This window comes from Pelodiscus sinensis, chromosome 4, assembly GCF_052426305.1.
Source record: "Pelodiscus sinensis isolate ZL-2025 chromosome 4, ASM5242630v1, whole genome shotgun sequence".
Classification (NCBI taxonomy): domain Eukaryota; kingdom Metazoa; phylum Chordata; order Testudines; family Trionychidae; genus Pelodiscus; species Pelodiscus sinensis.
In genome coordinates, this window is record NC_143055.1 from 27,738,936 (window position 1) to 27,762,044 (window position 23,109).

The following is a 23,109-nucleotide window of genomic DNA, read 5'->3' on the forward strand; positions in this document are numbered from 1 at the left end:
CCCCTGTCACCCACCTCCAGAGAAACAGAGGCTAGGAATACCATTACTACCAATCCTGCCTAATAGCCATTGATGGACCTAGCCTCCATGAATCTATCTAGCTCTTTTTTTTAAACCCTATTAAAGTTCTAGCCTTCACTACATCCTCTGGCAAGGAGTTCCACAGGTTGACTGTATGCTGAGTGAAGAAAAACTTCCTTTTGCTTGTTTTAAACCTGCTGCCTATTAATTTCATTTAGTGACCACTAGTTATTTTATTGTGGGAATAAGTAAATAACTTTTCCTTATTCACTTTTTCTATACCAGTCATGATTTTATAGACCTCTATTATATCCCCCCTTAGTCTCCTATTTTCTAAGATGAAAAGTCCAAGTCTTTTTAATCTCTCTTCATACGAGACCCATTCCAACCCCCCTATCATTTTTGTTGCCCTTTTCTGAAACTTTTCCAATGCCAATATATCTTTTTTTAGATGAGACGACCACATCTGTATGCAGTATCCAAGATGTGGGCATACTATGGTATTATATAGAGGCAATAAGATATTTTCTGTCTTATTCTCTATCCCTTTTTTAATGACTCCTAACATTCTATTTGTTTTGGGGTTTGTTTGTTTTTTTGACTGCCATGGCACACTGAGTGGAAGTTTTTCAGATATCCACAATATCTCCAAGACCTTTCTCTTGAGTAGTTACAGCCAAATTAGTCCCCATCATATCATATATATAGTAGCCCAATGTCTGTGACTCTGTAACACTGAGCAGCACTGTGACTGTAACACTCTGTAACACTGTGACTCTGGGCGGCACACTGTTGTCTCCCTGGCTGTTCCCTCCGGGCAGCGCTTTTGCCTGAATCACATCTTTCACTTCCCACCATGGTGCTCGGCTGACTTCTGCGCTGCTCAGCTGAGCTGCCACGGGGGAGCAAGTGGTGCAAGCGACTGTTTGGGCTCCACGGTCCTCCGAGTGAGAGGCAAGAGGGGGAGGAGAAGAGAACAAGAAAGACAGAGAGAGAGGCGGGAGGTGGAGGAGAGCTGAGAGAGAGAGGGGGGAAGGCAGAAGGAGGAGAGGAGAGAGAGAGAACACGAGAGAGCGGAGGATCAGAAGAGAAGACCAACATGGAGGAGAGACCTGGAAATCCCATCTTATGATGGGTTAATTGGCTAGTTGTATATATAGTTGGGATTATTTTTTCCAATGTGTATTACTTTACATTTATCAATATTAAATTTCATTTGCCATTTTGTTGCCCAACCACTTAGAGAGATCTTTTTGAAACTCTTCACAGTATGCTTTGGTGTTAACTATCTTGAGCAGTTTGGTATCATCTGCAAATTTTGCCATCTCACGGTTTACCCTTTCCTCTAGATCATTTATAAATAAGTTGAATAGGATGGGTCTCAGGACAGAACCTTGTAGGACCCCACTAGTTACCTCTCTCCACTTGGAAAACTTACCATTTATTCCTATCCTTTCTTTCTGGTCTTTTAACCAGTTATCAATCTACGAAAGGACCTTCCCCCTTATCCCATGACAACTTACTTTACTTAAGAGCCTGTGGTGAGGGACCTTGTCAAAGTGTGGCTTTCTGGAAATCTAAGTATACTATATCCACTGGATCCCCCTTATCCACATGTTTATTGACCCCCCTCAAAGAACTCTAGCAGATTAGTACGGTATTATTTCCCTTTACAGAAACCATGTTGACTTTCCCCCAACAAATTATATTCATCCATGTGTCTGACAATTTTATTCTTTACTATAGTTTCAACTAATTTGCCCAGTACTGACGTAGACTTATCCGTCTGTAATCGCCAGAATAACCTCTAGAGCCCTTTTTAAATATTGGTGTTGTATTAGCTATCTTCCAATCATTTGGTACGGAAGCCAATTTAAAGGACAGGTTATAAACCATGGTTAATAGTTCCACAATTTCCCATTTGAGTTCTTTCAGATGAGGATGTTAAGGAGATTCCCAAACCTGAACCATTCTTTTTAGGTGACAAATCTGAGGAATTGAAGACTCCCAGATTGAAGTGTCATTAGAGGAGGTTTTGGAACAAATTGATAAACTAAACAGTAACAAGTCACCAGGACTAGATGGCATTCACCCAAGAGTTCTGAAAGAGTTATCATCCTTGAGTGCTCCTTTAGCATCTTGATCATCCAGTGTTCAGATTGTCAAACATGAAATTGCAAAACTACTATGTTTTGTAACCTATCCTTTAAAACATCTTTTGTACCAAATGACTAGAAGATAGCTAATGTGATACAAATATTTAAAAAGGGCTCCATAGGCAATCCTAGCAATTACAGACTGGTAAGTCTAACATCAGTACCGGGCAAATCAGTAGATACTATAGTAAAGAACAGAATTGTCAGACACATAGATGCACATAATTTGTTGGAGGGAAAAGTCTCTATGATTTCTGAAAAGAAAAATCACGCCTCACTAATATACTAGAATTATTTGAAGGGGGCCAACAAGCATGTGGACAAGAGGGATCCAGGGATGTAGTGTACTTAAAGGCTTCCTGAAAAATCTAACAAGGTCCCTTACAAAAGGCTCTTAAGTAAAGTAAGGTATTATGGGATAAAAGTGGAGGTCCTCTCATGGACTGATAACTTGTTAAAGGATAGAAAACAAAGGGAAGGAATAAACGATCCATTTTCAGAATGGAGAGATGTAACTAGTGGTATCCCATGGGGTCTGCACTTGGAATAATCCTATTTAACATATTCATAAATGAGAGAGGTTTAAACAGTGAGGTGGCAAAATTAGCAGATGATATACAACTGCTCAAAATAGTGAAATCCAAAGCAGACTGTGAAGAGCGTCAAAAGGATCTCACAAAAGTAGGTGACTGGGAAACAAAATGGCAAATGTATTTTAATGTTGATGAATGCAAAGTAATGCATATTGGAAAACATAATCCCAACTATACATACAAAATGATGGGGACTAAATTAGCTATTATCACTCCAGAGAGAGATCTTGGAATCATTGTGGATAGTTTTCTGAAAACATCTACTCAATGTGCAGCTAGAGGTCACCAAATGAAACTAATAGGTTGCAGGTTTAAAACAAACAGAAGGAAGTATTTATTCATACAATGAAGTCAACCTGGGAACTCCTTGTCAAAGGATGTTATGAAGACCAGGGCAGGGTTCAAAAAAAACTGAAGAAATTCATGTTGGATAGGTCCATGTTTGTTTTTCAGAGTTAATTGTGAGTTTTTACAATTTCCTTCCTTGTTTCTGTTTCCTTTACTCTTGGATGCTTGCTAGAATTTGTAGGAGAATTACATATGTAGACCATGATTTTAAACTACTCTATCTTAGACATGGACCACAACACTATTCTTTGCAGGCAGAAGTATCTGCCTCGAGCAGTTAGCAACATCAAGGTTTTGGCGCACAGATGTGCTATAGTCAGTTTTTACACATACTGGTAATGTCCATTATTGACTGGAATCACAAGACAAATAGGAAAAATATCCAGTAGGCAATAACTTGCAAAAACCTGAAGGATGAGATATTGTAGATTTGAGAGCAAAATGTGGCATATGTTATGAAAGAAAATATTTTCTCTAATAAATGTGTAAATTAATAATAATATTTTTAAAGGGGAGACAAAGTATTTGTAAGTGATATGTGTATAAAAATAGCAATTTGTCTTTGGGGGGGAGGGAGAAGTCTTAAAAGTAAAATTTAAAAATCATTAAATTCCTAGCTATTTCCTCCAGAATTCAGTACTTTGTATGTGGAATGTGAGCAAACACCAGCTCTTGACCTCAACTCTATATTCTTCTCAGAGGTTTGTGCACCATGATAGGGGACTCTGTGTAGTGGTAAGATACAAAACAAACCTGAATTGGTACCTCCTCAGTTTTGGTTCTAGAAAGCCTCTGAAACAACATTGCTTTCAATCAATTGGTTATTTCAGCTCTTGACATTACCCCCATACAAAACAAGGCAGGCGGCCAATTAGTTAACTGGAAACCTTCCAGTTTAAAAATCCCATCAGGGCCAAAATGAACAAAGATGAAGTAGGGTAGAAAAAAAAGTTTAAATTGGCTGAAAAGTCTGCTTTCTATGGGAAGCTGAAAATAGAAAGCAGCCGGTAGAACTCAGGAGCTTCCCTATCTTCTATCTGGGGAAGATCAAACTTCCAAATTTGCAAGTTAAATTGGGATACCTAAGGAACGTGGGAAATAGGTTACAAAAAAGGTTTTATATACACCCCATGTATTTTACCAACAAAACTTAACTGCACTAAATTCTAATCACATTCTGTTCATAGGATCTGAAGCTAGAGTACAACCCTTGCTTTCTAGAGGTAAATAACTGAACTTGTGTTTTAATCACCTAATAGTTATGTGGTTTCTCTCTTACAAACATAGGAAAACTTTAGATTTCCTTCTTTTAGCAACATTCCAAGGTTTTGACACTATCTGATCATTTGTTGTGTTTCACACAATACAGACTGCACCACAGTTGCTTTGTTAAAGCTATATACAGACTGCTGGACTGAGACCAATAAGAATGCAAGAAAAGCACTAGAAAATAATCTCTCTTGTTGGGAAATGGTACTAGAGATCTGAAAAATAGAAAATATTTTATCAGAGTAGTTAGGTAAACAATGTTTACATTACTACTTCAGTATACAAGCCTAACACCTACAGTATTATGCTTGTAACATATTATGAGACAATGAAGGTAAGTATTTTAAACACACAGGTTGAATCTCTCTACTTTGGCACCCTCAGGACCAGAGAATTTGCCAAACCATAGGATGTCAACATTGTCTAGCAGCATTATCATCAACATTCCCACTGTTTACTGGAGCTAAATAATAGCACAGAAAACTGAGATCCAGGATTGGTGGCTGTAAACAAACTTTACGGGACTATGGGAATCTTGACCACCCCCATCAAAAGTGGTCATCCAGCTAACTAAAATCATGCTGGACCATGGATGTTGCTAGACCAGAGTGTGCTGAACTAGAGAGGTTCAACCTGTACATTAGCTGACCAGTCCTATTAGTTAGTAGAAAAGGGTCACTATCTTATGATACAGTAATTACATCTTATGTTGATGCCAAAACAAATAGTGACGCACAATTCTCACTAGGTAACTTGAGATTTTTGGTCAGTTGGCTTTGTTGCATTATTGTTTTATAAAGGCATGTAATGAATCTCTGATTTGTCCTCTTCCCAAATCCAATACAGAGTGTATTCTGGCAGACCAGGGAAACGGATTAAGGTTTGTGTGTTCATTTTTTAAATGCAAACATAATTTGCCAAACTGGATCAGGCCAGCGGTCCATCCTCTTCCTTAGGTCTCTTGGCGGTGGCCAATATAAGTGGCTCCACACAGTGAAACTGGTTTACTTTTTTCACCATTTGAGTCTATAGCTAATTTAGAATCCAGCAGTGTATGGATAGCTCAAATTGCTCTTTTCACTACATCATCTTGCATTTGTTGAGACTGAATTACTTGTGCCATTGTGCTGCTTCATCACTTAGCTTTAAGTCCCTCTGAAGTGCTTCACAATCTTCCTTTCAAGACTGGAGCCAGTGAAAATGAAGTATTCAGTATCTTAAGAGATAAGATCAAACCTTAAACCCAGCATCAGAGATTTTGTGTGTTTTAAAGTATAGAAAATTATATGTTCCCTGCTATTGGTACAATCCCAATAAGCACTGCTGTTTAACTTGCTATATGCCAAGTACATGTATAATATAAATGTGACAAAGTTTATACAATCTTTCATACAAAAAAATCCAATATTCTGCAGATAATTTTTAGCATTAATCTACAAAGGTGTTTAAGGGACCTGCATTCTTTCCCCCTTAAGGCTTGACCCCTTTCTCTCTCAAATCAGCAACAAAACTCTCACTGACTGTAATGACGCAAGATCAGATTTATAGTGTATACAAATAAAATGCTTAGACAGTCCGAATTAATTTTGAGGGGCTTGATACAATACCCATTGAAGTCAACAGCTGCCTGTTCACGGAATATGTGGATGATCCAGAATGAAATCCTCTGAGCTAAATTAGGGAGGCTCTTCATCCTGTCTGCTACTATCATAAAGAGCTGCTTGGATTTACAGTCTTATCCTCTATATAGAAAACTAGGACGCTACTAATGTTCAGTGTGAAGACATTGCTCCTCCCTAGCTGCCTGTGGTTTTAGGAAGAAAACCAGCAGGGCAACAGCCTGATTACTGTGAAATTATGAAACCACCACAGGAATGCAGGGTGAGGATGAAGCTATCCCTTGTCTTTAAAGAAGACCATGTTTGGGAGTTCTGACATAAGGGTCCTGATTTCTGAGACCTTCCTGGCTGAAGTGATAGCCACTACAGAGGCCACCTTCCAGGAAAGCTACAACAAAGAGCATGATGCCAGTAGTCAAATGGGGGGCCTGTAAGTCTTGATAAGACCAGGTTTAGGCACCAAAGAGGAATGGGCTCCCAAATCTGTGGGTATCTGTGAGTCTCTCGGACATTGAGAAAACAAATGGTCCTTTCATGGAAGAAAATGGATGGACTATCCATCAGGACTGCTGAAATCACTTCTAGATGGTGTTTAACTGATGAAATGGTTGAATTTTGCTCTTTCAGCTATAGCAAATACTCCAAAATGGTCTGTAGAGATGACCAGGTGGGTGCCCTCTACCAAAAGCCCTAGTAGTTTAGCAAACCAATACTGGCAGTATCAGGCTGTAGCTACAAGAATGACTCTCACTTTATCACACTTGAGCTTTAGCAGGAGCTTGTGCACAAGAGGAGTGTTGGGAGAAGTCATAGAACAGGTGCCTTGTCTAAGGGAGCAAGAAAGCATCCTTGAGTGAGCCTGGGGTGTGGCCTTGCAGGGAGTAGAACTGGTGACAATTCCTGGTCACCATGCCTGGTGGCAAAAATAAAATTGCCCGTGTTACATTGGCACAAAGGTTCCATTAGTGGTGACTGAAGAAATACCTGCTGAGGTGTCATATCAGCTCATTCTGGGCTTCTGGAAGGTGAGAAGTTTGAAATGGATAAAGTGCCTTGTGCAGAATTCCCGTAGGTAGATAGTTTCCTGGCACAGGGGACAAGAGCAAGCCCTTCCCTGCCTGTTGAAGTAAAACATGGTTGCCATATAGCCCATGAGCATAGCACATTCTTGTTCACAGTGTGAGGTAAGAACACATGAAAGGCCAAGTGGACTACTCTTAACTCCCTGACATTTATATGGAGGAAGAGCTCTTCCAGGTACCACAGGACCTGCGTCCTAAGGTGCCCTAGGATGAGCCCTCCATTCTAGATTTGATGTATCCAAAACTAGGGATAACAAGGACTGGAATCTGGCAAGGGCAAGCCTGAACAGATCAACTGTAGATCCCTCCACAAGTTAAGGAAGGCAAGGACCAGGGCAGGAACTGCAAGCATCAAGTCCAGGTGGCTCAGTGAGGCCAACCAAGCTTGAAATGGTCATGTAGTACATACAGTGCAAGTGGTCATGACAGAGGCAGAAATGGGCTATTATGACAGGATGGGCCTTGAATTGCACTATTGTCTGGAAATGCGCTTCTGGGAGGAAATCCTGATCTGCAAAGAATCAAGCACTGCTCCAATAAACCCGATCCTGTAGGTAGACTTCCACTCATTTATAAGTCCTGTGGTACCTTATAGACTAACAGATTTATTGGAGCATAAGCTTTCACGGGCAAAGACCCACTTTGTAAAATGCACCTGACGAAGTGGGTCTTTGCCCACGAAAGCTTATGCTCCAATAAATCTGAGAGTCTATAAGGTGACAAAGGAGTTCTCATTGTTTATGCAGATTCAGACTAACACAGCTATCCCTCTGATACTCATTTATAAGCAGGCCCAGCACCTGAATGGCCGATATGGTCTCCACTAGGGCCTGGGATTGGCCCTTGACCAGCCAATCATCAAGATAGACTTGTACCCCTCTTCTTCAAAGGAAGGTTGCCACTACCACTATGCATTTCATGCAACCCCTTGAGGCTACTGACAGGACAATGAGAGAACCTTGAACTGGTAGTGAGTCTGGTTTATAATGAACCCCGAGAACCTCATGTGGCCTTTGTGAATCAAGACATGGAAATAAGAGTCTCTCAAGTTGAGGGCAGCAAACCGGTGTCCCAAATCAAGGGAAGGGATGATGGAGACCTGGGAGCCCATGTAGAACTTTAGCTTTCTGAGGTAGCTGTTGAGACAGTGCTCATCTAAAATGGCCAGAGCCCAATTCCAAAGGCCAAGGCCAAGGGTAAGTATTAGGAGTAAAACCCCTTTCCTCTGAAGTCCCAGGAGCCTCCACCACAATCCCATTTGGAGGAGGGCTTGCACCTCCTCCTCCTCCAAAAATTGATCATGAGAAGGGTCTCTGAGAGGGAGAGGTGCATGTGTGGGAGGAAGGGAGAGAAATAAAATGGAATATAACTACTTTCCAGTGTTCAGCCCAAAGTGGTCCATGTTGAGCAGTCTAAAAACAAAATCGGGGGGAGGAGGGGGAGAACAGAATCCTGTGACATGGTATACCCAAAGGCTTTCCTTCAAAAGTTTTGTTCGGCTGCCCCTGGGTACCTGAGTGGGCCAGCTAGCTGGTCAAAGGTATGGAAGTGCTTGCCTCTCTAAAACCACCAAATATGGGCTCTTGGAAAGGGGATGAAGCACCCTATTGGTTCTCAAATGTCCTCTACATGGCGAAGGCCAACGCACACTGAGCCAAGCACTAAGGAGTGCCTGTGCACCTGACTCCACAACGAGATAGGGCTGATGGTGTGTGTGGGGGGGGGGAGGAAGGGTATTGGCATTGGTTACTTGGATGAGGGTACAATTCTACTTCCAAATCCAATAATGAGCCTTCCTCTGGGGACAATGAAGGTACTTGATGCTGCTGGGGAATAGCACTTAGGTTGGAAGATCTGCATCAAGGCCAGTTTCCCTCCAAATGGTACTGAGGGTTCCAGTAACAAATGGAAACTAGAGTCAACTTGCTCTTTTGTGCTCACTGTTGCTAACACTTGTATTGCTGGCGTGGCAGCAGTGGTACCAAAAATACCAGAAAGTCCTTGGCTGTAACTAATGTCTCAGAAGTTGACAGTACAATGGTCCAACTGATGCAGCATTGTCCCTCGGTGCCAATAGCTGGTTTGGGACCAGACTCAATGGAGTCTGGGAACAGGCTGAAGTTAATGGTACTGTAGTCAGAAGGGGCAAAGCAGTAGCCAGAGGTTGTACTCCATTTTACTTGGCTTTCTTTAAAGTTGAGGAATGCCCCTGCTCAGCCAGCTGCTTATGGTTTTTTCCTCTGCACTAGTTAAGGGGAACAGCATTAGTGAAGCGGAATGGTGCTGGGAGACACATGACATAAGGAGCACTCTGTACAAACTCAAAAGTACTTAGTGCAGAGTCCAACCAGCTTAGTGCAGAGTCCAGCCCAGAAACCAAGGCATGCCCCAGCACCAGCACAGTAAAAAAATGCCAGCTAACTATGTATATAAAAAAAAATTGACAACAATCTAAACAGGAAATAAAGTACTGGGACAACAGAAACAAAGGGAACGGTGTTTGCCAAAGCAGGAGCAGCAGTTCCAGTGATCATCACAGGGGTAGTAAAGAAGGTCTAAGAGAGCACGGGCTCAGTATCAGCATGTGGCACCAGCGGGCACTAGCGCCAACAGAGACACTGCTGAGTGAAAAAAATGTTCAGTGACTGTGCACAAGGTGCATGCATACCTAACATAGAATGGCCATGGGCAAGCACTTGAAGTTCAGGTGGTCATGAGAAAATCAAGGTATTAACAGTATGTTTGTGAAAAAAGCAGAACTGGCCCCAATAAAATGTTAACCTTATAAAACAAAGAAGCTGTAAAATTTAAATTACTCAAATATTTTTAGAAGACACACTGGCTTGGTTAAATATAAAACAGACATGTAAGTGTATTGATTTATAGGACATAGTGAGAGGCTGATTTAAACAAACAGAACAATTTAGTGATTTTAAGCTACAGAGCTATAATCAAAATGATCACATACAGCAAAAGGCTCTATCCTGGGCGAGGTTCAGAGCAGACAGATCTCTGCACTAGCATAGAGTGTGTTTCCCCCCTTATAGGGCCCCTATTAGGAATGTGCCACTGTTCAGGAATGCACATGAACTACCACTGATGTCAATGGAAGATACGCATGTGCTTACTTGTTTTTTCTGAATTTGGGCCTTGGTTTAGAAAGAAGGCCAAGGAATCCATCACTTACACTGAACTGTGCTAAAGTTGTCATGTTGAGTGACAGTAAATGATATGCATTTGCATGCAGGCACCTACAATGCAATCAGTCTCCAGCTCCTTCTCCCACCACACACTTCTGCTGAACAATGTGTTTCTATATCCCCTCAAACGCTGGATAGCCTTTGATTTCTATATAGCACACCATTCACCCCAATTCCCCTCTGTGTGTCCTTTAATCCTCAAGAATTATCTCTGACCTCTTAGCTCAGGCTTGTGGAACACTGGCTATAAAGATTCCAAATGCACCCCAAATCCTTAACACCAGCTGCTGTAGTACTTCAAAGGAAGTTACCACAGCTAAGGATTTAGAACTGCATCTGGAATCTGAAGGCTCAAGGTGGGGCCTCGGGGGGAGGGCGGGGGAGTGAAAAGAGCAAAGCTCATTTGTAAGGATTAAAAAGTAGAGACAGGTAATGGAGCTAGATGGTATTGCTAGGCTGGGCAGAGGTAGGAGGGAGTAAGAGTCAATACACAACAAAGACAAATATGGAAAGGTTAAGAGGGGCAAGATAAGGAAGGGAAGGGGATGCATACATAAGAGATGCATAGGTTATGTAAATAATATGTATGGGCCTTATAATGCATAATTGGACACATTTTACAAATCTAAAAAAAACCCATGCTATTGAGACAATAAAGACTAAAAGTAACAAATGGAAGAAAAAACAGAATGGAGGAAAAAAACTTCAACACCGAGAAAGGACCAAAAAAGAAGAGAGAGGCAAAAAGGAGGACCAAGACTCTCAGAAAAATGCAGAACACAAGAGTACTATGAAAGAGTGGCTGTATCCAGCAGCTAAAAAGTTTGAACTATACAATCATCATTTTCATAGCATTACTGTTACGGATTTTTCTAGATGGAAAAGTTAAAGCATTAAACTTTAATGCTTAAACGCATAAATTATTTCTAATTAATAACTATTTTCTCTTCCGTGGGCCAGGAAAGCTAATAATCCAATCAGTGGACCAAATTTGGTGATGTATCCTGGTCATATAACACCAGGAGCCATGTTACACATATGCTAAGTAGTAACATGAGCACAACTGGCAATGTCCCTTTCATTTGTGAAAAGGGCAGGTAAAGGTTTGCTTTGTTGTTTTAATTGTTTGGCAGCAGGGAGTGAGGGACTCAACAGAGAGCAAAATTGGGAAAAGAAGAACAAGTCAGCAGAGGTTTTAAACAGGCGCGAAGAAGGGTTAGTTTTTATTGTTTATCCAATTTATACAGAAAGGACTAACAATACTAACAAATAAGCAAAGTGTATTACATAACTTTTGGAGGATGTGGGGAGAAGAATTAACATTTATATATGTTTGCTAATTAAATGCCATGACTAGATGACTAGACATTTCTTTGTATTTTTCTACGAGCAACTGGAAGTGCTAAACTCTAGAGGTGAACTCAGTGAGGCCAGTAGTTCACTCTTGTGCCCCATATCAGACACAAGAAAGGACCAATCTGGAGGTCAATATTGCTATCACAAGCCATGAAAATATTAAGTGTATAGAAAAACAACAAATCCAGCTCCCACTGACATCAACGGGAGGTGGTACTGACTTCAACAATCATTGGATTAGCTCTTGTAAGAGCAGCAAGGCCTAGTGCAGTAAAGTAGGAACTTATTCAGTATCCCATTAGATTCAGAGGTACAGGGGGAGGAGGGAGAGATTACTTACAAGCAGAAATTGTAGTTCTTTGTGTGTGTTGTCCTCTGCATCTTAACAATCCCCACCTGCCCTCATATCTTTCTGGAAGTATGAAGGACTCAAATTTAGTATAAGGAATTGAGGCAATTGCGGCCACATATCCCTTTTAATAAATCTGCCTACTGGATGTTTGTTATTACAAGTGCGGAGGGTCAAAGCGCATTCATTGTCCATTGCATGGGTTCAGAATTTTCTGAAATGCTTTGACACCATGAAAAGAGGGGCATCCCAAAGGCAGGAATACAAAGAAGCCACTTTGAAATATTAATCCCACTTGAAACATAGGAAAACAGCAGAAAAAATGAAATAAATTCAACAAATGAAACATCAATAACTTGTCCAAAATGTTTGTGGTAGACTGTGAATTTAAACCCAGATCTCCTGATTCCCAGGCTTGTGCTTCAGCCACATGACCATTCCTCCTCCTCTAACTGAACAGCAAGTGATATGGAAACCCAGCAGTAACAGGATTAATAACCACAGAGACCATTATTTAAAATAAAGCTAATATTTCCGTAAAGGGGACAATTCAACAAAATCTCCTTTCAGCATCTACGTCATAATATGATGGTACAACTTCAAAAGTACACTTGTTGGGCGAGGGGAACTGAGATTCCTAAACTGCCCCTCTTCAGCCTGGAAAACAAACAATTTATATTCAATTTAACCCTAAATAGAGCGTGTTCATGCTGCAAATCTGCCTATTGTGTACTCAGCTTGTTTCTGTGGAGTACCTAGCACACTGGTGAGCACTCATAAATAATAAATCATAGCCCTTTTTCACTTTCTACCATCCAGTTGTAGCTACCATTCATACTGCATATTGATCAAAATAGTACAGGAATCCCTACCTCTCCCCCCCCCCCCTCCTGCCCCAAATTATTAAAACACCAGACACACATGCTATTTGTAACACTCTTTTGGAATCTTACCTCTCACAGACTGGTTCCAAGGCACTGGGATTGTCCGCTCCCATTACTTGCTTCATTTCCTCCCTCTCTCATATTGTTCACCCTATAACATTAACAAGATTCTCCTGCCCAATTCTACTGGATTTCCCCCACTTCAGAAGGCTAAGAAAGACTGAAAGCGAGCAGTCTGTCTTAAATCTCATTTCTTTTGGGCTTCCCATTTAGATGTGCTCCCGAGTACACTATGTGTGAAATATTCTCCAGAAATAAGTAATATTCATTGGAACTGAGAAGAAATTTCTTGGTCACAGAAAGGATAAGACTGAGTGACTTAACTTTTTATGTGTGGCTTTTACTCTGAACAGTATTGGCAAGAATTGCTGTTGAAATTGGGTTATAAGGAAAGAAAAAGGTGCCGGGCCAAACCCAATCCAGCCCATCTTGCCAAGGAACTTAACATCCCTGGGGACCATGAACCAACTAAAACTGACTGATCCTAATTAACTAAACAACAGTTTCTAATACACGCTGAATACGTTGCTCATCATAAAGTCCAAACTACCAAGGTTCATCCAAATTCCTGAACACACACATGCATTGCATCTAATATAAACAGGACATTGATATAGTACACTAATATTCATTACTGGCATCCTGCAAGTAGTGATGGGGACAATTTGGGTTCTTAAGAAAAAATAAAGTATGTTCTTATCATAGGTTTATTTCAAGGACTGTTTCTCATTAAATACAATTTATACATTTTTGCACTATATAACAATGGAATATCTTCCAAATTATTCCTACATAAAATATATTACTGGTTCAAATGTTAACCTCACAATAGCTTCTCCAAGTTACATTTTGTTGAGCGTCAGTTTAGATCACAGGAAAAAAAGACAAAATGCCTTGGTAAAATACCTTACAGCTGTAATGTCTTTAAAACAATTTCGAATACAGAAATTCTAATCCAATTTTACTTCAACATCAATTAAAAAGATAGGAGGGCATATATATACACAGTAACATTGCTTTATGGGAATATAATTCATAAGTATACATACTTAATTTTTCAAAGTGTGTGGTCCAATGTTTGAATCTTGGCCAATCAAACAAAATGCCTGCTGCTTTTCAACACACAATGGCATAGCAAGCTTTCAAAACCTCTAACTGCACTACAGTGATGGTCACTGTTCAAACAAAGTTCCTGGCAACTTCTAGGCCTGTGTAAGGGAAGAAAGGCTTCCAACAGTATCAATACAAAGAAAAATATCTTCACTGAATTGCACACATTGAGCTTCTAGGAGGGTTAACAGTTCTTGCCACAGGCTCTTGACTGTAGTTTACAATATCTGCCTTCACCACCCTCTGTCATAAAAAGAAAACACAACAGTTATCAATATATCAGAAGCAGATATTGTTCAAAGTACGTTAAAAACTTTTAACGTGGCAATTATTTTAATGAACCTAGGAACATAAATGTTTCGGCTAATAAACAATCAGTCTGAGTAGACATATACTGTAGTACTCTTTTCCTCGAAATGAAGCAGAAAGACTTGCCTAGGTATGCATTCTCATTCTAGATATTGATTTCTTGATACTAGATAGAAAAAGAGTGCATTTGTTGCTAAATTTTCATGACAATTGTGTAAGGCTGATATTTGTATTAACATAACTCTTTACAATCAGTAAACGGTATTTTTTTTCATGAGTTTTTTTGTTTTAAGTGTTGGTAGTGGATAATAATAAACAGTTTGTGTTTAATAAGAGCACTGTATGTGGAATTTTTGAATAACACTCTATTGATTGAACTGGAAATTATTTAGTATTTATTGTTCGTATGAAATGGAAATTTTTCACTCTTGGGGTACGTCTAGATTACATGCCTCTGCCAACAGAGGCATGTAAAATAGGCTACCCGACATAGTCAATGAAGCGGGGATTTAAATATCCCCGGCTTCATTAAAATAAAAATGGCCGCTACGCTGTGCCAGCTCAGCTGATTGTTGGCACAGCGCGCAAGTCAAGACATGGATCGGTCGACAAGGGAAGCCTTTGTCGACCGCTCCTGTAAACCTCATTTCATGAGGCATAAGGCAGCGGTCGACAAAGGTTTCCCTTGTTGACCGATCCACATCGACTCACATGATGTACTGACGATCAGTTGAGCTAGCACAGCATGGTGGCCATTTTTATTTTAATGAAGCTGGGGATATTTAAATTCCCGCTTCATTGACTATGTTGGGTAGCCTATTTTACATGCCTCTGTCGGCAGAGGCATGTAATCTAGACATACCCTCATTGCCCTCATAGGAAATTTAAAACCAAAACAAAATTGAGTTTAACAAAATGACCTTTCAGCAAAGCTGTAACAGGCAGAAAAATTAAAGAGCAAAACAAATACAAAGTCTAGATATCTTCCATATTATGTACTCTACATATCTATTTGTGAATCTATTCATTAAGAACTTAATAAACTTTTGATGGGAGTACTTTGGTGTGTTCTGTATACTGTGTGAGCCTTCCACTTTACAAAAGAATTTCTATAGGGATCTCATTCTGTATTGTTGCAGAAAAGATTTAAAACACATGAGTATTTTATCGAAGACCAGATCTCTACAAAATTAGTTTCAGTTTGTTATCAATGTGTTTGCTATTAGTAATGACTTCTACCAAATAACTAATAAGCTACCTAAAACTTTAACTTTTGAACATCATCCTATTTTAACTGGCCCATAAGCTACACTTTTGTATATTACTATTTGTGACATATAGCCCGTTAGAACATAAACATGAAATGAGCTTACCCAGTTTTCAAATCTGGACAACAAATCTAGAGGATGCAATTCCACATGCAGTGCTCAAATAAGGAATAAGGTGTCCATGTTGAACTAGTATTTGTCAGTTTGACTGCTCAGCTTTGAAAATTGCCACCAAAATATTAATAGATGATATTACTACAAAGCTGCTTGGAATGAATCAGTATTTGAAATTTGATTTAATCTGGGTACATGTTGTAAAAATATGTACAACACATTTACTTTTAGTAGATACATACAGTACAAAATATTTCAGAGTGTCATTCATTGTCATACTTACTACTTCATAGAAAAGCAAAGTAATAAAAAACATTAATTTTTACCATGATACCTTAACTATTGCACTGAACAGACTTTACTCTGACAGTTGGCAGTGCTGGAGTGTTGGTTATCTTCAGGATACTTCACTAGTTCTGCCCTGACAACATGCTGTCAACCACATGTCAATATAATGGACAAATAGCAAGGAGGAGAATGAAAAACAAAAAGAAGACAATGGAGAGACAGATCAATAGCTGAAAAGAAGGAATGAATAACACAAATGTCAGTGCAAAAGTTAAGCCAATTAACCAAAACAAAAATGCTGTGCTGAATAAGAGACAGAGATATACCTAGCAGAAAGTTTTATAGCTGGAGTTGGAGTAAGTCTTCAAATTCATCACCAGTCATGCTCTCCCCCCACAAACAATACAAAATAATCAGGTTAAGCACCCAATAAAAATGTTTTACAGCTGAGACACAAAAAAGGATTGAAAAAGGGGGCGAGGGGAGAAAGAGGACAGATATTGTTTTTGCCTCTAAATAATGTAAATGCTACATAAATCCACTTCTATTCACAATTGTAACAATTGAATTAAAAATATGCATGCAAAATTCCCACTACAAAAATGTAGTACAATTAAAAACATTTCCAAAATGACAAAGTGAAAGCTTACGCTTTCAGTTAGAACATGTTTTACTTGTCAACTGTTCTTCACCTGCAAGTTTTCCTGAAGCAATTTGCAAAAGGAAAAGTAGAGGATGTGCTTATCTGCATTTTATGGTTGAACTCCAATGACTCTAAATGAAAATTTCACTCAGGCTTAATAAAAGAATTCCTTCAATGTTCTTTGTCAAATATTTGCCTATAGTAAAAACAATCAATCCTCTGCCAAAACATGTTACCCTTTACAAAAATGTTAATTAAAAAGTCTTCAGAATAAAAAAATATATTTATGCTAACAGGAGAAAAATACAAATATACAAATAAAACAGTAATGCAAAATGGCAGGGGAAACCTACAGATAGTTATTATTTGGACTGAGACTACTGGACTATCTCTGTCCTAATATTTTAGTTCTGACATAATTAAAATATATGTTTGTTACAAACAAGGCAAAAATGGAGGAACATGGTTTTATATTTTTTAAGGAAACATCATTTAATATGGACATGAATATATAAACATTGTTGAAGATAACCTCTGTAAATAAAGAAAATATGTAAAACAAGCAATAGTAATTGAACTAGGTGGTTGAGGGTCTAGATTTATTAGCTGCTGAAGTACTCTGCTTAAGTTTTAATTGATCAACTTCATATCTTATCTAGTGGACAAGAGTCATGATTCACTACACTTCTGGCCTGATGTTATCAATGAAAGGGTTGTCAAATCCCATGCAAGGCGCTAGCAGGGATTCAGCATTAAACAGTGTTATCTGACCTCAGAGGACCCAATTTCATACCAAGCCCTCTGCTAGACTGAAGAAAAAGGATCCTTACAATCAGTACGCAATTAATTGCTCCCCCAAATGTTGGTTTAAATCCCATCATGTAAACATAGCTAGGTTAGTGATCTATGTTTAAGTCACTTTGTGGCAAGAGACTGACTAACATAAATGACTTGGATTTTCTAAAGACATTTCAGCTAAATAAGTGAAGAAACAGCATGCACAATTTTTTCCCACTAGCTACACACATACTCTCTCTCATCTCTATATAAGATTGGAAGTATTAGCCAAGGCTCCAATTTCTATCAAAAATCAGATCCGTATGTTTATTTGCTGCAGGTGTGCAGAATTCCAGATCTTGCTTTAATGCCAAACACTTTACTGTAGCAGGCTGCCACTCTAATACTACTATGCTGAATTGGCATTTGGTTAAAGAAAAAAACATGTATCACTTAGAAAAATGTTAATTCTTGCCAGTGCACAAAAACAAAGTTGTACCTCATGCAGTTTCTATGCTGGAAGTAAAAAATATTGAAAGAAAAACATTTAATTAGTAAAAAAGCCATTTCCTTAAGTTTCAAAAGCCCCTTGTGTTTTAAGAGTACGGAATTTGAGGGCTGAAAATAAGATGTAATGTGTAAATTCTTTGTTTTGGGGCTCTTTCGCCTTGAAAACGTGCTCAAGTTTCAGGCAGGCTTATGTAGATAGCTGTCTACTTTTGTTTTATCTGGTGTTTGACTTGAGGTTTGATTAGGAGGCACCATGTTCTAAAAGACTGCACTTGTACCTAATAAAGTCAACAACAAGAAAGTTGCTGTTGATTTTAACGGGACCAAGAGCTCCTTCCATCATGGCACAAGGTTTTATATGGCTAATCTTTGAACATTTGAGTGTGAAGGCCTGCAAAATCATGATATTAACTTAGAAACTATTTTCCCAAAAATAAATAAGTAAGTTTAAAGTTGCTTTTATTTACCTAGTGGATGCACTTGAGTCACATTTTCAGGTTTTTCTCCATAAGAATAATAAACTTTTTAAATGGAAGCTGAGATTGTCATGCATAAAATCATGGAAGTCCACAATGTTATTTCTGTAAAGTGCCAGAGTGTTAAGAAATCAGACGGCTTTTCAGATCTCATGATTCTGTTCTGGTTTGTGTTTCTCAGACATATAGATTTTTCAATTTTGGTGGTTATGTGAATTCAATGTTGGGCTCAATATACACATGCAGTTACATCAAAGACTGGAGCTATAACTTTAAAAAAATCTTTATTTCTATGAGAGTTAGAAAGATAAAACAGCAGTTCCACTCTCGTGCTCTTTTCACTATGTACCTAAGCAGATATTCTACTCACTGGACTAATTCCAAAGGCATCAGTTCAGTATTTAAACAATGAACATTTTTATAAATAGAACCCAGTTCTGATCTTTGTTTAAAAATACAAATAGCGTCTGGTTGCTATAAGTGCAACCTAACTTTGGCCTGATGCTACTTGAATCTGGGTGATTCAGAAACTTGAAAGAATGTATTCTCACAACCCACTTGTGAAATAGGGAAGTTTCATACTCACATTACAGGTGGAGATAGGAAATACAGGAGAGTAAGGGACTTGCCCAGGGTCACACAGGTAATCCTTGGCAGACCATGAAAGAGAACTACAGCTCCTCCTGACTCCCCATCCAGTGATGCAATATCAAGATGATCCTTCCTCCCTGGCAAGAACACAGTTCCATGCTTCTAAAAATTATGAAGCCATATGCTACTCCATGGCTACGTCTACACTGCGGAGCTACTTTGGGATACTGGAAGTATCCCAAAATAGCTATTCCACATCTTTAAAGTGGTCCGTTATTTCTAAATAGATTTTGAAATAATGGGTGTGCTATTTCAGCATCTCTGTAGCCCTTGTTCCATGAGAGTTAAGGGATGTTTCAAATAACCTATTTTGAAATTACCTGGAAATAAGTTACACAATTTGTGTAGCATAGTGATAGAAATGTAGCCGTGTTAGTCTGGGGTAGTTGAAGCAAAATGCAGGACAATGTAGCACTTTAAAGACTAACAAGATGGTTTATTAGATGATGAGCTTTCGTGGGCCAGACCCACTTCCTCAGATCAAATAGTGGAAGAAAGTAGTCACAACCATATATACCAAAGGATACAATTTAAAAAAAATGAACAAATATGAAAAGGACAAATCACATTGCAGAACAGAAGAGGGATGCGGGGGGGTGGGAAGGGGGAGGAAGGAAGGTAAGTGTCTGTGAATTGCTGATATTAAAAGTAGGGAGAGTGGGATGTTTGTGAGTTACATCCCACTCTCCCTACTTTTAATATCAGCAATTCACAGACACTTACCTTCCTTCCTCCCCCTTCCCACCCCCCCGCATCCCCCTTCTGTTCTGCAATGTGATTTGTCCTTTTCATATTTGTTCATTTTTTTTAAATTGTATCCTTTGGTATATATGGTTGTGACTACTTTCTTCCACTATTTGATCTGAGGAAGTGGGTCTGGCCCACGAAAGCTCATCATCTAATAAACCATCTTGTTAGTCTTTAAAGTGCTACATTGTCCTGCATTTTGCTTCAATTTGTGTAGCACAAATTGCATAGCTTATTTCGAGGTAAGGGTGCAGTTAGATGTAGTCCATGAGAGTTTTTCAATGTAAAAACTAGAAAATCTACGGTTTTCCTGCTATGAAATTTCCTTCCAATTGTTTTTCAGACACAAGGTTGAGGCTTCTCCTTTCCTCACTCCAACCCTGTGGTCAAAGTATTCTGTCTCCTAGACTTACAGATTTCAAGATATGAGACGGAGGCATTAGCCCAAGGGTGGGCAAATTCTGGTCCACAAGGTTAGTCCCTGACCACCCCCACCTCTATATTTACCAGCGCTTCCTCAGATATCAGGAGATAGGTAAAGGTTAATAACTTGGGTGCCACAGTGGCACATCCAAATAAGCCACATAAACTCAGTACTGGTGCACAACACAAAATTCATTCTGCTCTTGGGAGGAAACTCTTAGGCTATGTCTACACTGGCAGCTTCTTTTTTGCGCAAGGGTTCTTGTGCAAGAACACGTCCACATTGCCATATGCGAGCTGTGCTTTTGCACAAGAGCATCCATGGCAGTGTGGACGCTCTTGCACAAGAAAGCTCTGATGGCCATTTTAGCCATAGGGGTTTCTTGCGCAAGAAATCCCTGCCGAGCATCCACACGGCCCTCGTGCACAAGAGAGCTTACACCTGTTAAAAAAGAACATAGCTCTTGTGCAAGATGCCCTCTCTTACCACACCGTACTGTAAATGCTCTTGCGCAAGAGCAGGCGGGCAGTGTGGATACTCTGTGGGCTCTTGTGCAAGAACGGCTGTACTTGCGCAAGAAGCCGCGAGTGTAGACATAGCCTTAGAGGAAACACCTCCCCCAGCCTCTCTGCCCCCGAGTTAATGTCACACACATTGGGTTAATGCAATTGCAGGATAGTTGCAAGAGCGGGGGTTGGTGAGGGCCAGACTCATCCCTGTTGGTAGGAGGATGGTGGGAAAAGTCCTTCAAGAGGGGTGACATGACACCTTTTACTTCTGATCATGTGTCCATCTTTCCCTGAGCATGTTACCTCCAGAGGCTTGGCTTATGTGGGTCAGGGAGTGTGGCTAATGGGGCACCATCAAAAATTATACAAACCTGCCACCTTTACCCGGAAGTATGCCGGAGGAGGTGTGAGTTGAGCCCAGGGTTTCCCTGCACTGCAGGGGGCGGGTATGGGGGGGTGTTAGCTACCTCCAGGGCTAGGCAGGGGAGGTAGCTGGGGATCAATCAGAATTGCTGTGGGGCCCCGTCGAAATTGTTCGAACTGGGCCCTGCACTTCCTAAAGCTGGCCCTGGGAGGCAGGTATTTGGGTTGTGACCAAGGGCAGGAGGGGGTTATGACCTGTGACAAGGGATTTGAATGCAGTGCTGGGAAGGGTTAGGGATGCAGAAGGGAGGCAGAGAGATTGTATTATGTGGGGTAGAGGGGCAGGAGAGGGGGCAGAGGTTTCGGGAGAGGGAGGGGCTAGGTGCCAGAGGCAGGCTCTGATCAGAATACTTATCTGGGCAACTCACAGCCAGCAGCCCAGCAGGTTACCTGCCTTCCATGCCGCGGCAGGCAGCTCAGAACAGCCAGATGCAGGGTCATGTGCATCTGTAAACAGCTGCGAACATCTTCAAATAGGCATCTCCCTATGGCCGGATTTGCAGCTGTTTACAAACAAACGGGGCCCTGCAGCCTGCAGATCTGAGCAACATGTAGGGGTGGGGCACTGCAGGGAGCCTGACTAAAGCTGTCGCTGTGTCCATAAGCCAGTAGAGATGTGAATGACTAGTCAACTATCCCTGTTTTGCTGCCTGTATCAGAAGAGGAGGGGGGGCTTCAAAGCAGCAGCGTTGCATGGAGCCCAGGCTCCATGCAGCACTGCCGCTTTGAACCGCCGCAGTAGCAGGGAGCCAGTGGGGGACTGTTTGAGTCCCCCCGCTCCCATCCCCCAGCCCCATGCTCCATGCAGTGCTTTCACCTTTGAAGCATAGCAACAGACCTGGGGCTGTTGCTACACTTCAAAGGCGGAGGTGCCCTTAACTATTTGATTAGTTAATTAATGAAAATTTAACATCCATACAGGCCAGATCCACTGGTTTGGTGTGCCAGATCTGGCCCGCGAGTTGTATTTTGTCCAGCCTTGATTTACACACAAATCATTATGCAATTGAGAAAAGCACATAGCAAACACCTCTCTTTCTCTCATATATAAAGGCAAAAAAAATTGCTAAATTTGTGTAGCATACGAAAGTTTTTCATAGCCATTCTGCTTGGCTTGTTAAAGTGTGTACTGCACAATGTATTTTCCACTTCTATTGTTAAAAAAGCTAGCTATATATTTCAACACAAATTGTAAATATTGCATTGGGAAAGACTTATTTTCTTATTATAAGATTAGAAAATAGATTTATTATATATTTAGGAAACTGAAGAGCAGACTGTCCATAAAAGTGTAAAAATTTTTACAAACATATTTGACTGATTTTTATTTTTTAATAATTACTAAGTCAACAGTGGCCAACAATGCCACCCCTTGAACTGTTAGAAGAGAATCCTTTGCATAGAATAAGTACATTAAAAATATATGTATTATAAAATTATAAAATCACGATACAATACAAGTTAGACTCTGTATTTTAATCCTTATTTTCTAGTGTTTCTGAAAGGGTGTGTACAAAATCCTTATGGGCTCAATGTTTGTGCACACAGTCAAGTGGAAAGGGAAATTACTTTTTTTTTAACTGAATTTAGAAAAAATAGGAATGTTTTTAATGAGAGTATTGACAGTCTTTCAAGTTTTTATCCTAAAGAGTTTGTATTCATTAATGTGAACTAACTACTTTTCCTATTCTGGGGACGAAAATATGAAGACGAAATTTATTTTTTCTCAATTAGTTCTATTTTGCATGTGTCAAACACTGAATGACACAAAATGTTCATCTTATTGTTTAAATACAGTCATAGTCCAAAGAGGAATACAGCAGGTCAACTATGTACTTATACAGAAGTCACCATAGTCACATCCCTAACAAAGGCTTCCTTAGGAGGTCAATCTTAAAACTGTTTGGAACAACTCTTTCCCCT

At 39.9% G+C, this 23,109-nt stretch overlaps 1 protein-coding gene across 6 annotated transcripts in view; it reads right to left on the bottom strand.

Moving 5' to 3' along the window:
- Window positions 1–13,628: 13,628 nt before the first annotated feature.
- Window positions 13,629–23,109, bottom strand: part of RAB28 (RAB28, member RAS oncogene family) — a 110,588-nt gene continuing 101,107 nt past the window's right edge. For 4 of the 6 annotated variants that reach the window (XM_006128171.5, XM_075930727.2, XM_006128169.5 and 1 more), the window contains one exon: window positions 13,629–14,290. In XM_006128171.5, coding sequence (XP_006128233.1) covers window positions 14,198–14,290 — 93 coding nt within the window. In that variant the 3' untranslated portion in view covers window positions 13,629–14,197. Of the gene's footprint in view, window positions 14,291–16,072; window positions 16,171–23,109 lie in introns of all 6 variants that reach the window. The other 2 variants (XM_006128170.5, XM_006128168.5) reach the window with 1 other exon arrangement.